The 16849-nt window shown below is 39.3% G+C and overlaps 1 protein-coding gene across 1 annotated transcript in view; it reads left to right on the forward strand.

Moving 5' to 3' along the window:
* The window catches only part of THEMIS (thymocyte selection associated), a 70809-nt gene that overhangs the window by 10884 nt on the left and 43076 nt on the right, over positions 1 to 16849 (forward strand). Inside the window, 4 exon segments of the mRNA XM_009092332.4 lie at positions 2780 to 2938; positions 10737 to 11195; positions 13932 to 14834; positions 14837 to 14970. Of these exon segments, the coding sequence (XP_009090580.3) occupies positions 2780 to 2938; positions 10737 to 11195; positions 13932 to 14834; positions 14837 to 14970 (1655 nt within the window).

The following is a 16849-nucleotide window of genomic DNA, read 5'->3' on the forward strand; positions in this document are numbered from 1 at the left end:
GCTGAGGAGACCTTATTGCTCTCTAAAACTACCTAAAAGGAGGCTGTGGTGAGGTGAGGGTTGTTCTCTTCCCCCAGGCAACCAGTGACACAGCAAGGGAAAATGGCTCCAAGTTGTGCCAGGGGAGGCTCATCTCTAATATTGGGAAAAAAATGTTCACTGAAAGAGTGAACTGGAGAGAGGCCTGGAACAGGCTGCCCAGGGAAATGGTGGAGTCACTGTACCTGGGGTATTAAAAAAGTGAGTATTAAAGTACCTGGAGTATTTAAAAAGTGAGACATGGCATTTCATGATCTGTATTAGCAGCAGCCAGCCTCCTGATGGGAGCTGTAGCAAATTCCACAGAGACAGCTGAGTTAGTCTGTGTTGAATTGCTAAGAGACTGAACAGAGCAAACAACTATGCACTATTTTTACAGTAAGAAAACCAGATTGTTCTTTTTTGTGAAAGAGCAGCAGCTCTCTTGGACTTCTGCTCAGTACCAGAACTGTTGAAAGCATGCTTAAACAGCATGTTTCTTCGCCTGGCACTGGTTGATATTTGTGTGGCACTATAATCCAGAATACCTCTGAGTTAGTCATCATCCTGGTGTGCAGCAGGAAGCCTGCTGTGTGAGTTTGGAATCTAAGCACAGCAGAGACCTTAAGCCTGTAAAGGGTCCTCAGCAAGGGAAAGCAGGGGATGTTGTCTCATCCAGCCTGTGGAAAGCATCTTCCAGATGGTTTTTTACCTTATTTTTTCAATCAAGATTCCTTCTCCAGAGGGTAAAAACCTACATCTTCTTCAGGGAAGCTGAGGATTTCCTGGTGTCCATCTCAATAGCTGAGAGCATTGCACAAGCAACCAATAGGTTTGTCTGGACATGTATTCACAAAAGGGCACATGTACCCAGTTGCTCAGTGTTACTCTCCATCATTCTCCTGCTGTTCTGTGGTGCTCTGTTGAGGCCTTGGCTGGGTTTAGGCTAAAACAAGAATAAGTTATGCTTAGGCTGGGCTCCCAGTGACTTCTCTTGAGGTCTAGGAGATAGTCAGGCGCTTGTCATTTGCAGGTGCTGCGGCAGAGTTAGCAAATAGATCTCAGACTCTGTAAGAGATGCTTATCAGCCCAGGCTATATTCAGGACTGGAATTGCTCTTGAATGAACGCCAGGAAGATCAGTCAGCTAATAGTTGGGGGTTTTGGTGTGGCACCCATGTGGAAAAAAGAAATAAAGTAAGCTGTATTTTTTTTAGTTTTCTCCCCACCATCTCCACCAACTACAAGGAGAGCTGTAAAGAGTGTTGCTCTTCAAGGAAGGGAGTTCTGCCAGCAATAATGATATTTCAGCACTGGTCTTCTCAATTACTGATTGCAACTATGTAGCCAGAGGTCAGGTTTTAAATATTTCTCATTGCCTGATACAATTCTGCTTACCTAGATTAAAAAAAAAAATCAAAAAAAGTAAAAAAAGACTTTTTAAACTGAACAAGATATAACTAGGGGCTTAGAGAAATTGTGTGAAGGGAAAATCTATCCTCTCAGAGAAAATAAAGCAAAGGGCAAAATTAACCCTGAGAACCCTTTGGGGAAAGGAAAAATGGAAATGAGAATGAAAGTATTTTAAGTAGCTGAACAATATTGATAGGAGAGCAAATAAACGCACTCACCAATGCATTGGGAGTGGAAATGAGAGCAATGTTTCTCACAACAAGGGAAATGAAATTTTGAGATGAATTTTCAGAAAGGGCATGTCCACATTGCTTCACACAGATCTTGGTTAGTTCTTGGGAAGAAATGCACAGAAGAACGGAAGCTAGTATTAAAGTCAACATTTCTGATGTTCTGTGCTCAATGCAATTCTGTCTACAAATGGAGCACTATGTGTTCACTGCATTGCCTTTATATATATAGTTAATTGATCCCATGCCCCAAGGCTTCTGCTAATCTCCTGCAGAGACCAGGAGAAATTTTCCCTCTTCTTCATAACTTGACTTTGAGTTCTTTGGTTTTATTCTTCTCCCTGTGCATCTGCTTCTGAAACAGTAAAGGTTGACCACAACTAGAATGGAGAAGGGAGAACTGGTTTTGGTAGGACAAAATACAGTTCCAGGTGTTGCTGAGGAAGTACTGAAACACTTGGCTGGATTGCTTTGTTCCTTTTCTCAAAGTTCTGAACATGACAGACAGAAAGGAATTTTTTGCTGCCAGGTCAGTATCAATACGCTCATTTCAACATGAGACAGGGATTGCCATTGTTAATTTGCCCGTTTTCCAATTTCTAGTACTTTCTTCAGGTCTTCTGAACTCAAATGCTGGTTCACTTAGATGTCTCCTGTCATCTCTCTGGGTGCCTCCAAGGGTCTGTGGGTATTTGTCTCCTGCTGTAGTCTGTTGTTTCCTATGGGATATGCTATGCCCTGTGCTGTGCAGAGCCACCTTCAGCCTGAGCTCCACTGCCTGCTGGTTTCAGGAGACAGCTCATGACAACCTAGGTAATCTATGCTCTACCTCGACCTATTCTGGTCTAATAATTTGGAAATGTAGATTCTTCAGACATTGTTCTCCCTGCATGCATTTAAGAACCATGTACATATAGAGCTGATTGGTCATTGAAATCACAAGATGGTTTTCCCACGATCCTGAGGAAGTAAGAGAAAATTAGGCTAATTATCAATATATAAGTATTATTTTATATAATTTAAATATTATTTTTGTTTTCACTCAAAAAAGGTAAAGACACGTGACAAAGTAAGAAAAAGCTAAATAATGCTTTTCGTTCCTTTTGCATTTTTTTTCAGACTCCGTCTATGAGATGTTTGGAAATGAATTCTCCCTCTCAACAGAAGATGTCATTAAAGTTATTGGCTTCAAAATTAATAAACTCATAGCAAGTATCTGTGAGAATAATGAAGTCAGCCCGTTTTCAGCCAAAGTGGAATTACCACTAAATTTTCCTGGTATAGTATTTCATGAATACATGTTTCTGAGAAATTATAGCCCTGAGTAATCACCTTTGTTCATTTTATTGATTTGCTGTCTTGATTGATATTTGAGGTTGCAACTCAGCTGTAAAGAATACAGATTTATCAGATGATACAAGGCACAGTAAACTTGTTTTTAAATTTCAACTCTTACAGCCCTTTCTCAAACCTGGATGGAAGTTTATAATATTATAAAGTTTTGTGGTAATGCTTTCTGCACTTGGAGTCCCTTGGTGTAAGAATTACAACAAAAACCTTCTTTTTGTTTACTTATGACTTTGCCAAATCTTATCTGAGCTGAAATCTTCCTTGTTGTGTTCTTAAATTATATAGTATTTACCATTTTTACATCTGTATTTTATTATTATGGGTACAAAATATTTTCAATACTTTGTTTTCAATACTGCTTTTGTTTTAATGATTTATTCTAACTATGATGGCCAGAGTGGCTGCTCCATGCTTGGAAACAGGATTAGAGGATATGGTTTTCTGCTTAAAAAGTCTCTTTACTGTTCTATAGAGAAATCCAAATATATTCATATTTTGGATGGACTTGAATTTTTACATGTGGTACTGACTTGTTACTTGAACCACATCTTCCCCTCTACATGTTGCCTTGTTAAGGAGAGCTGGCCAAGTACTGAACCCAGTACTAGTTCATGTCATATTTATTAATTTCTGAATTTTGCTCTCATCTCAGTTCCTCTGCTGTTAGGGCCCAGCAGCATTGAACAGGGAAGTGAATAAAGCACAGAGGGAGAAGTGTGTATCCCGTGTGAGTATCTATCCCAAGTGTTGGGAAGCAGAGGAGACAAACTGTGTTAGGAAAATGGCAGAAAAAAATTTGATCTCAGAATAGGACAGAAGGATGAAGATTTTCCATGCAAAGATCAAAGGCTGGAGGGAGGTGCAGGTGGTTTCAGCAGCACAGGAAGACCCCACCCATCCACAAGTTTGCAAGTAGGGCATTTCCTATGCTGGGAGTCTTGCAGGCAGCAAAGGTAATGGGAGCCCCTTGGTGAGAGGAGATGAGCAAACTGGAGAACTGCATGAGGAGAGCAGTGGGAGTGGGAGGGAGTCTGGGGGAGAAGCTGTGGGACATATGAATAAAGGAAACACTGGTACAGAGCACATACAGAACACAACAGACTTCAAGAGTCTGAGATCATGCCCAGGACTCACTTTGGCCATCAGTCTGGCTAATGGACTGAATGAGACTACAGTTTTGTACAAAAAAGACCCCACCCTAAATATTTAATTAGCACTGTATTGTACTGAAAGCACATGGGAAATTAAATTGATGCTGCATGGGGAACATAATATGAGTGTTTTCTAGTGTTTGAGTGCTTGACTTAATAACCTCATTGATGCTCATCTAAAATCTTGCTGAGTATGCCAGAGTGTGCACGTGCATGTATAGGGTTTAGGTTATGCCAGTATTCAAGCTGGGACATGCTTTTTCTGCAGAGGGAGACAAGACACACTTATTGAAATAAATAAAATGTAAAAGTCCATGGGAATGAAATGTTTCATCTGAATACTACAAAAAAAAAGAAAATCTTCTGCTATGCCCTTATTTACCATCTCTAACATACAGATTTCTCTCTGAAGTAGTTGTGTATATTTAACTTCCCCCACACACAAATAGATCCTCAATTTAGCTTCACGTTTTTCTTATCCCGTGAATCAGAATGGTTTCTATGACCACTTATTAAAAGACTTTTTTGGAATGCCATTTTCAAGCACTAGTAGGGCCCAGACATAGAGATCAAGGACCTTTTAATTATCTGTGGCTATCTAGAGATATTGAAATACGACTCTCCTGTGAACTCTCAAGATACTTGGTATTTTTCTTGTAATCCAGGTTTCTCTGATATTATTAAAATTTCTTCTATCTCTAAAATTCATACACTGATAGAAATATATTCTAAATCTTGATTGGCAGATGAGGTTGAACATTTGAATCCTAAAATATCCAACACAACAGAGTGATGAAAGTAATCCTAAATTTATTAATGTTGAAGGTCCCGACTGTTAGAACAGAAAGGCTTGTGATTTCAAATGCTTGAACCTGGTGAATCAGGATTTATTTGCATTCAAGTGATCAGTTTTACAACCTGGCTGTTGCCCTGCTGAGCACATTTTCAAATTCAATCTAATCACTACAATTTTCATGCATAGTTATGAACTCTCCCAACCAGTGTTCTAGAAAATTGGGTTATTTCACTTGAAAAATAAATTCAGAGTTCATTTTGCTGAAATTTATCATTATTATCTTCCACATGACGGGTATTACTGAACAGCAGCACTGAAGAGGGGCATAATGACACTTCTTATTAGCCCAACAGGGAGCACCTCTTTCCTGTTTTTCTCTCTATATGTACTCTTATGCATTCAAGAGCTATTTGGTAAGACGTAAATTTGTCATTTCTCTAGTTTAGTTCTTAGTTGATGAATGATTCTGCTCTGCAGAGTCAAGATTTCCCAGTCTCTTGCTCTTTCTTGACCTTTTTCCTTTCCACTTTATTACATACCCATGCTAAGATCTAACTGAAACATTGTACATGAAACATGGCTTGCCCCCATCTCTTGAACAAAGCACAGAACTGAATCGCAGATGATCTTTTTCATGATGCCTTTGACTTAATTCAGTAAAAATATCCACAGGTCTCCAGGAGGCTGACCCTGTATTTACATTGTATGCACAGTGCTCTCTCACCACTGTTGATGCAAAGAGATCTTTTGCTTTGATGCTCTTTTCCATGTCCATCTCTTTTGCATGCCATGGGCTCTCAAATCCTTTCACTGCGTGCATATTGGCACGAATGAGCCATGCTCCTATTTAGGTTACTCTGGGGATAGCAGCTCTGAGAGTGAAGAACTGGGCTCATTGGCCTTAAATGAGCCCTACTCTTTGTCTTTCTGAACGTATTTGCAGTCTTCAGAACTCCTTTTTTTCTTCTCTGGCAAATCAGATCCTTGATAAAAGCCTAATCTGCCCTTTGCATTAGAGAAACCGCCGCAACCGCAAGTTCACTATCTGTGTTATTTCTTTCATCCTCATTCTAATTTGTTCTTTTTCATGCCTCAGAGGACCGGGCTATTCTTTCTGTGCTCATACGCTGGGTAAAATAACAGAAGTCTGCTGTTACTCTAGACACTTCAGTGACTACATCTAACCACATTTTGAACTACAATTTTCACTACTAGCAAATTAGCAGACAGGTAATTTGCACAACAGCTAGCTGAATTTTTTGCCAGCACAAATGATTACATTTCATTCTGTTGTATTCCTTCTTTTGCAAAAAAAAACATTACTGCGCTGACCCTGTTCTCAAGAGGTCCCTGGCTTTTGCTGCTGCTCATTCCTATGTAGTCTGACAGAGACACAGCTGAGCATGACTGCCCCTTTGAGTACTCATCTGCAAGTCAAAAGACAGGAGACTTGTCAGTGGCCACAAAACACACCCGTGGAAGAACAGGGGTTAGGCTTTAAGAGGCTCATCTCAGTACTAGGTGAGGAAGAGCTGGCTTTTGGGACAGGATGAGAGGAGAAGGATGCTGAAGCAGAAGAGGTAGTGAGTGCATGTTGGAGGTGTGGGAAAAGAGGAATAGCAATTAAGTCATCTCCAGAGATGGTAGAAACTGTGCTCTTCCCAACTTTACTTGGGGAACAGAAACTGCTAGTCTGGGGCAGATGATTTGTTCTGCTCTTCTTTTCTCTTGAAGGCTGCTTGCTAATCTACTAGGCAATCCTAACTACTGGTTTTCTTAGCTTTCTGTGGGGGAAAGAGAGTAAAATACTCCCTTCTTTCAGGAGTCTAATTTAGACTGAAAATAGGAAGTCCATAAAGCTCCAGAGTGGTACATTTTACACTGCAGACAGTAAAAGAGAACTGCATATACTCTTCTGTAAAAAAGTGGTAAAAATATCCTTCTATCAAAATGTGCTTTCCCATAGCACATTCAGCCTTGTGATCCTCTGGCTATGTTTTCTCTCCCATACCAGTGAAACAATTTTCTCAGATTCTCAAACTCTCTCTGTATCAACTTCTTGAAAAGATGGGCTGATGTTGTTTGGGACTTACTAATCATTCATTGTATTATGTCTAGGCAGACACTTCACCTAGTAAAATGTCACTAGGTACAGAGGCTTCATGGAGTGGAATGGTTACATTTTCCTGTAGTATTATTATACATGGGTATAGTTCTTCTTGTATGACTGTTTTATTTTCCCTCAAAACATTGGACATCAGTACAGTTTGGTTATAGACCAGATTGCATTTTAAAAGTATATCTATAGGAGTAAGAATGCCAGATCTTGATAAACCAGATGGACTTTCTTCCAAATTTGTTATTTCCATCTGTTTTCCCCCTTGCAGTCCACCAAGATCTCTTGGAAAAGTCTAAGTGAATTTGATTCAGTCGTTTTATGGTTTGTGAAAAAGTACAGAAATATTTTTGTTTGACCCCAAAATGTCCAAATTTTAGCATCTCAAACTTACCATATGTCTCCTCCTCCTGGAGGTTTCCTTGTTATCTTAGATTTGGAAAACATTGGTTTTCGCAATTTGATTCACAGTGATTTTAATACGGCTCTGAATTGTTCCAGATAATATTGTTTGGTGGTTTTTATGGTTTTTTTTTGGTTTCTACATATATACAGTATCAAGGAGAGCCTTTATGAGAGGATACCATGGCAGAATATGGTAGTGACTTTCACCCATCATACACAAACAGCCTTTTATATATTTACCTGTGTTCTATGTAGAGAGAAACATACGGAACTTTGCATGTTCACAGCCCCTCAGAAGTGGCTGTTAGGTCATGCCAGGAGTCTTATCAATACAGAAGCTAAGTATGCAAGGCCACATGGCTCTTCTCTTGCCTAAGCAAGCATTCTGTCCCCAAAACTGTGAAACCACCAGAACAGAAGGCAAATATTCTTCTGATCCCATCCTTGACAAAGCCAGTCTGCCTGGGCCAAGGGGTTAATCAGGTGTCTAGTTTTGCATTAAATCTGATAATTATGCTTCCATATGACACCTGCCTTTCCAACCTGGGATGTTCGTTGGTTTGTTGCTGAAATAGTTGCCTTCCAAATAACTTTGTAGGCCCAGCAAAACTAAGTAACCTCAGACTATTGTCAAACTCATAGAAGAGAAGAATTTTCCTTATACCTGTACCTTGCCAAATATTTTCAGCTCAAAGTTTTTTTCACAGTTTATGGAGGCTTTTTGGATGTAATTCAGGAAAATTTGTGGAGGGCATACACTTGTTCCTGTATCACACATGGGTAAGCATAGCTACTGCCTTTGGGACATATCATAAGTACTTTGAATATCCTTTTTAATTAAAAAGATTCCTATTTTTTTCTATTTTTTTGCTGGGAGGTGATACCCATCTTGTGCTTGCAAAACATGATACTAGAGCACTGTTTGTCTTTTCCACAGTTTCAGTTTTTGTCACTGGTGCCTTGTCACAGCGATACTTTCTGAATGCTGGGGAACCCGTTTGTGTTGATCTGCACTGACATGCTCCAGTGGTGATTAGGACTGTGATAGAAAACTTCCTCACTAATAATTGTGTAAAATGGCAGTGAGAAACATTGCAAATATCAGTGGGAGAGAAAAGTGTGTTCAAGTTGTACTTTGTACTTTCATGCATGTGCCTTTCTTGCAGCCCAGGAAAAAGCCTGGAGGTTTTCCTGCAGATTTTCCTGCAGTGAGGACACATATGTAGAGGATGCACTGACACAAGGGTACTGACTTCACACAGGAAACGCTGGCTTCATACAGACACCTGTGAAGGCACAGAACTGCAGAAATAAGTGACATTGGTGCAACTGGTGACTATTTCTGCAGCAGATCAAAGAGGCTATTACTGCTTAGGCTGCTGACAGGCCCTCAGAGATGTTAGCTCCCAGAGTTCCTAGTGGCCACATGGGACACACAGAACCAAATATGCCCAATCTGTTGATGAATTCAATTAAAAGCCATTCCACAGACAGAATCTTAATTATTTCTCCTTTAACAAGAGTGATGCTAAAATTACAAAGTGAAAGTACAGGGTTTTGCTACTGTAAAGAATCTCAGCAATCCTGTAGTCAGAACCACCCCCCAACACCCCCTACCAAAACCATTTTTTTTTAAAAGGCTGTTGTGATAGAAGTAATTATTTGATACATCCATTTAAAGAAATACAATCTTTGGGACACCCTGATACCAAGCAGGGCCCTCAGTTGTGTTGATTATGGTCAGTAATGAAAGTCAGTAAGGGAAAAAGTTTGGAAGAAAATAAGAGCCTTGCTTATTTTTAAGAGAAGCAATATCTCCTGATCCAATTTGTTAAACAATCCCACAGTCAGGGGAGGTCTAGTGAAGGAAATGAGTGTCTTCCCAAAATCCAACAGCAGCCGTGTGGTCTGGCAGCATCTCACCCTATTGAAATCTTGGTATCTGCTGGGGCATCCTGCACTTGGCTGAGGACAATTGGGTAGGACATTTAAAACCTTTCAGAGATGGCTTAAACAACTCATGGGATTTGAAGCTGCCATAAAAGTGTCTTTAGTGGTACCAACCAGGCTCTTTGATACCTCATCCCATGCTTCCTCCTTAACAGGCAATATGGGAGTATACCTTTACCACAAAGTGCCCTCTCTGTGGTCCAGAGGAGTCAATAGCATGGAGGAGGGAGGCCATAGGATTTTTGCTGGTTGGCTTTGGCAGACAAAGGGAGAAAAAGGCCCAGTGTCTCCCAGTGAGCTTGGCTTCTTTGTCACTGTAGCTGTAGCTATTGGTTTATTTGTGACTGGCAAACTTGGCCTAGAAATAACCTTTATTCTCGTTCATATTCACCTGAAAGCAAGTCTTTGTCAATATCTGTCTCAGGAAGTTGCACTGCAATTCCATAAGGCAGCATTCACAATGCTGCCATGCCTGGTGAGGAAGACAGCTAAATCACACAGTTCTGCTAAGACCTGCTTTTTAGTCCTCTCAACCTTCCAGTTCATCTTCCTTTATGAAAACCCTCACACAAATATAGAAATGTACACATTTTTCTTGCAATGGAATCTCCTAATGAGACAGATCCAAAGGGCATGATTAACATGAAGTAATAATGTCCCTAGGAGATAGGGAAGCTCAGATACAGCTTCTGCCTTGCAGAACTTCAGCATTTTAATTGCCTGGTGATGGCTGCAGTGCTACAACACCCAGACTTTGAATTAATCCAGCTGGTGGACTGGGCTGTCAGATATGCTAAAATCTATTTGCTCTCTCTTATCTGTAGGTACTACTCTTTCATTTGGGATGTATCTTTAAACACACTTGGTCTAGGAATTTCCAATCTGTGTGTGGAAGGTAAGATAGTACTGATGTTTAGACTAGAAACTTATCCTGCATGAACTGATCACATTAATGCTGTGTTTCCTCATACCACATCTGCATTTAGGTCCCAAAGGCTGGTTTCCTGAGAAGACAGATAAGAATTTAGAGTAATTTTTCTTTTTTCTGTGATAAAGAAAAATTTTACTGTGGACTAAGAATGCTGGATGTCAGAAACTAGATACACATCAGAAAGGGTTAATTCCAGCTGTCTATATCTTGTACCAGCTGACATTACCTCTGTAGAGTTGAATTTTTAGCAATTGAGCTATCATCTATGAATTATTTGGTGTGCTTTGCTCTCCATTTTTATAACATTCACAGTCTAAAATTTGGCATGACTTTCTTTGTGTATTTCCCTTTTTATAATGCAAATTTTCTGTTCTTAGGTCTTTATAAGATTGTGGCAGATAAGACTCCATACGTCAGCATTGAAGAAATTGCAGGAAGAGTCTCCATTGGGCCAACAAGGTTTGGCCATCCTTCTTTCTACAGTGCCAAGGATATAAAATTGGAACACTTCACTATCAAACATGATGAGCAGATCACCTTCAACTCAGTGGAGGAAGTCCATGGGATGATGGCTGTGAACTGTGTCGTGGTCAGAAATAACCAGTCTCATTCCTTTACTTTGCCCCTTTCACAAGAAGGAGAATTCTATGAGTGTGAAGATGACCAGATATACACCCTAAAAGAGATTGCAGAGTGGAAAATCCCTAAGGGTAGAAACCGGATTGTTAAACTTTCCACTACTTCACATATGTGGGACTCCTCTAGTCCACTTCCTGAGAATTTTGATGGCTGTTTGATTCTCATGCCTGTCTACGAAGTGCAGGCAGTAATGAAATGTAAGTAGGAATTGAAATCTGTGTTCTTTTAAACTTGGTGTAGCTAAGTACAAAAGTACCCTTAAATACACAGCATTTTCTTAAAATAGCCAAGAAAGATTCAGTTTGTTAAAAATTCCTTATCCATATTTGCCACTAATGTTAGTTTCAAGCGGAAGAAAGATAAAAATAATATTTTGTGTAGTATATCTTTATCATCTATTAGTTCAGATTATTACCTTGCATTTCTTTCTGTTGCCATTTTGTTGATCACTACAATTAAATCCTCACTGAAAGTATATTGCATAGTAACAAGGTTGAGCTTAGGAATTCTGTTCAGTTCCCAGATTTTCTTTCTTTGTGTCTTTAACTTTGGCCATGGAGAAGCCACTTGATGGTTTCATATGGCTATGTCTAGGAAATAGAAAAAGAAAAGAAAAAAACCAATTGCACATGTTGCAATACACTTAATTACCATTTAATTTTCAGAATGAGGATGTTAGAGAAAGGAAAATCATATTATTTTATTCTGTTGCAGAAACAAATATCAACTGAATATAAACACAAAAAAAATCATGGACAGTTTCTGAAACCTGTAGGTTTGAGGAAACAGAAAGATTAGGAAACCAGTATCTTTAAAAGATTGTTCTCTGAGTTTTTATTTTAAAAACTCCAAAATATTTATGACACTAGTTGTTCTAGCTGTTCCACCAAAACCTTGATACAACTGGGTTCTGCTTGCAGGAGAGTAGCTTATCTTTTGGGAAGGTTTTGCTGCTTCTTACATTTACTAGAAGCAAACCAATGAGCTCTGTAGAAATTGAATCCTAACAGAAGCATGACATTCATGAGGATATTAAGCAAGAAATCTTTTCACAGCTGAGCATTTCTCTGTTGAATTATGTAAGCAAATGGACACAAGAGAAAGAAATGAAAGCAGGCAGAGATTGTTAACGCAATATACCATAGTCATTATATGCTTATCATAAGACATTCAGCTGTGCTTGCTATGGGATTTAATGTGTGAGTTTGAAAAATAGAACTTCACAAGATAAAGCAACTGTAATGTAAAAGTAAAATGTAAAAGTAATGTTTGCTGTAACTCTAGCTAGATTCAGGGATCTAGCTCATCTCCTGAAGCTCAATTAACTCAGGCTTATTGGTATATCCATTAAGATATATGTGCAGAATGAATAGGAATGTAATGCCCCTGAAAATCTTCAGAAGATTCAGAAATATTTGGTATTGACTTGTTTTCCAATCAGTTATTCCAATAAGGATTGTATTTATTGTTTTTATTTTACATTTCATGGTGTTCTCTACATTTAAGAAGCATTGCATATGTCCTAAATAACTATTTAATACAAGCTGGAAAAGTAGGCTTCATGGTATATGAATAACTACTTTCTGGTGGACCATGAAGAATGGATTTTCACCGTTTTTAGGAGAACTATAAATAGACAAAGATAAATTATGAGAATTACTATCCACTCTAAAAAAAAATATTCTTGATAACTGGGATAACTGATTATATTTTCACAGGCTGTGAGCAAGAATCCTCTATACGTCTCATTATTAATGATGAAAAAGTTGTGTGTGTGGAACTCTCACAAATGCTCATAGAAAGTTTCATTTTCAACAGTAATTTTCTTTTGTTGTCTTTCCCTTGTGGTGCTCAAGATGTTTATCACCTCAAGGTGTCAATGTGACAAGAGCAGAGTCAGAACAAAGAGACCCTGAATCACTGTCATAGAACTCTGTCATATAAAATAAATCTGATACCAACTTTTCAGTATAAAATATTGGTATATCCTGCTACAAGGAAGTGTGAATCCAGAATATACTATCCCTTTGTGTAGGTCTATGCAGAATAAATCTTATTGAAGAGAGTCATTACATATTATTTGCTTGTTAAATTTTACTGCCTTGGTCAGCGAGCTATGGTGTCACTGACATGGAGCCAAATTCTTAAACAAGCCTTAATTACATAGTCAGCTTTGTTTTTGGAAGTTTTGCATTCAAAATTTTGCCAGTTCATTTGTGGTAAAAGAGTTGTTGTTCCCTGTCAGGTTGTTAAATTCACTGGCTCAGTTCTGATAGTGAATAAAACCAGGTGATGCAGAAAAAGATGCAATAGTTCCAGAGAGGAACATAATATTAAAATGTCTTAGTTCATAAAATAACTTACTCTTAGTTATACAAAACTTTGCTATTTTGTTAAGTGATATTATTTCCTAATAATTATAGATGTTTTAATTATTCTTATAAATATCAAAATACCTTTTTTCTCCCAGTCTGGCTCTAGCAGCAACATGTAGTTAATGGATCCAAATGCTATTTATTTATTAAAAATGTTTCCACACAAATGAGTGGGGAAACATTTAGAGAAACTCTAAACCACTATGAGGTAAAATAATAAAATACACCTTGCACCCAAGATTTTGAGAAGATAAACAACTGTTTAAACTTGGAGGTATTGTGGGGGAAATAGTGAACTAGCCTTTTCTTTTTCTTAAACTTTGTGTTCATTTACACACCTTATTGTCTCTCTTCATTTGTGTGGTCTCATGCATACCTGATAACCATATCTCTCAAATTACAACAATTAGACTTTGGCTGGCCCAGTTAGTAGTGCACATTTACACATGGAGGTGTGTGTCTCAGGGAAGGTACTTTTAGTATCTGGCCAACAGGACATGTATTTTATTTCAATGTCAGTTTGAAAACAAAACCCAATATATTTCTTTTCCTTTTCAGTTCGAAAGGACATAATTCATATCCTCTCAGATCTGGATGTTGAGGTCAAGGATGTAACAGACCATTATGATATTAGCTCTTTCCTTCAGCCACTTTCTTTGGAAGATATATTTGAGAGAACAAGCAAAGAATTTCCTATGGTTGCTGAGATAATGGAAGGGCCTTCGGGAAATGAAAAACCTTATAACTTATTGTCTACAGGGAAAGAGATTGTCATCTACAAAAAGTACCAGGCATCAAGGGTCCTAGCCTCTGAGATGAGAAGTGATTCCTCCAAAAGACATTATTTAATCCCTATGAGCTACAAAGGCAAGTTCAAGAGAAGACCTCGGGAGTTTCCAACTGCCTATGACTTAGAGATAGTGAGAAATGAAAAAGAACATCTTCATGTTGTAGCAACTAAAACCTTTACTTCCCCTCATAAAGAGCTTTTTTCTGTTTCAGTTGGAGATCAATTTCTAGTTCAGCAATGCCAGACTAGTGAAGTTCTGTATGAGGGAAGAAAGAAACTCATAGATGTTTTAGCTTGTGAGCAAATACTAAGTGATTCATATAAAAAAGTGCTCCTCCCTATGTACATGGAAGGTGGCTTTGTGGAAGTGATTCATGACAAGAAACAGTACCACCTCTCTGAGATTTGCAAAGAATTCCATTTCCCTTTTAATGTCAAAGTGTCTGTGAGGGACCTTTCCATCGAGAAAGATGTCTTGGCTGCTGCACCTGGTCTGCAGTTAGAAGAAGAAATCACAGACTCTTACGTGCTGATCAGTAGTGCCAGCAGTCCAGTGGAGAGCTGGGAGATTCCTGTGTATCGCTTAAACATGTTGGTCGGTTTGCTCAGCAAAGATGTCCAGACAGTTGCACCGCCTGTGACTAGGACAACAGTGGAAGAGGTCAGTGAAGAGGATACTATATGTTGAGAAGATATGAAAACCTAACCCTTCATCCACCACCCAGGCCTCCCAAAAGGCCAACAACAGCACCACCACGTACTTTTGCAGTGCCTAAGCAATGTGTGTCTGATGTACAGGCTCCAAAGGTAAGGTATCCCATCTTGTCTTTGAATGTGTTACAGCCACAGGTCATGTTCCGTGGGTTTAAAGTCTTCATTTCACTGTTGCATCCTTATGCCAGGTACACAGATGGCTCTCAGCTCCCTGTAATGGGCAAATTAGCAATTACAGACAGGAATGGCTAAAATCTCCAGTGTGTGTTAATTGATCCATGAAAAACAACGGAGCCATGCCGACTCACAGCAGAAATCTTGGCTGTATAATTGTGCATGGATAATCCTTTACTGCAGCATTGTAAAAGTGAAGGGAGGCATTTGAAGTGCCTGTATTTAAATCTTTATTAAGGGGAAGCATATGTTTTCATGATGTAAAGATAATTTTGCTCAGCTGGAAATTGTGGAATTAAGTTCACAGAGAGACAGATTGCATTGAAATTTTCGAGTTCATTGTTTTGCACTCACCCAAGTGGGAAATAGGTTTGGAATTAAAAAAAAAAAACAACAAAACCCCCAAAAAACCCCCAAACAGTTATTTTAGAATAGAAGTTGATGTTAAAAAAGAAGTGCCCCTTCCAAGACAATTTTCTTGATGTTTAACTAAGACAATGTATTTGTTCTTTAATTTTTGTGTTGGTCTGGTTGAGGTGGAGTTGATTTTCTACACACCAGTCTGTAAAGTATTTTTTTGATTTTTTATTTAATCTGGATTGATAACACACCAATCTTTTGGCTGTTTTACAGCCATGCACCCACAGCATCAAGGCCTTCTTGATGTCCCCACCTTTCCTAAGGAAGTTCATTGGGGTTGGGCAAGAGGTTGGGAGAGGACACAGATGGGGGAGCTGGCCCCAGCAGATGCCTGTTATAAATAAATAATAGACTGCAGTCAGAATGCTTGGAGTTTTGCATATTATAAATCTCCTCCCTTGGGAAGGTGAAACAAGTAGAGATCCTTTATTCACTAGATTAAACATCCTGAGCTGTAACATATTGTGTTTAAAGTCACACAGTTTGCATTATCTCTTCTATCCTGAGCACAGTGAGTCCTCTGAGAAGATGTGGATAGGAGCAGTTAGGCTCTGCCTTGGCTCCTGTGCAGTGCTAGGGGACATTGTGTTTTCTTTTTAAATGTACCAGGAATGTCTGAGGGTTCAGAAAGTCAGAAACTGTGACAAACTGATAAATAGCCATCTTTGCATATTTTGTGACTATGCATAGCCTTATTTGCATAAATAACAGATGAGCGTCTTAATGAGCTGAATTTAAGCCTGACAAGGTGTCAGCCTGGGATAAGCTTTAGTGCTGCATGAGTTGCCATGCTCCCTCCTCCTGCAGGCAGCTCCCTGCCTGGTGCTTGGGGAGCTCTGGCTGCTTGCTGGAGAGTAGTGAATGGTTTCCTTGCACATCAGTCGGGAAGCTCTGCTCGGTTTGGAGCTCCAGGATAAAATGCTACTGCAGCATAAATCCACAGAAGACTGAGATTTGCCTGGGTTTTGCCAATACCTGAGGATTATCTGCAAGCATGGGTCATCTTTAGCTGCAGCTTGTGCTTTGATTGCCTCAGCTTGCAGCAAGGCTGTGAGGGCAGAGAGGCTCCAGCTGTCTCTTCCTGCTGTTCTCTGACCTTGGTAGGGAAGCTCTGGGCCCAAGAGCAGGCTGCATGCTTCACTGCATACTTTTGGTCATGTGAGTCTCTGGCTCGTATGAGATTGGCATCCAGCGTGGACTGGAACCTCAGATGAGTGTTGGAACTGCCTCTGCTTGCATGCAAGGTGCAATGCTGCAGACATGGATGTCTGCACAGTTCAGCAAAGTCCAGAGAGAGCAGATGAATTCTCAAACGTGATGCAGCTGCATTAAGTGCATAAACACCCTGCCCAGTCTCTTCACAGGGCTAATTAAGTTG

Source organism: Serinus canaria, chromosome 3 (genome assembly GCF_022539315.1).
Source record: "Serinus canaria isolate serCan28SL12 chromosome 3, serCan2020, whole genome shotgun sequence".
NCBI classification, from domain to species: Eukaryota; Metazoa; Chordata; class Aves; order Passeriformes; family Fringillidae; genus Serinus; species Serinus canaria.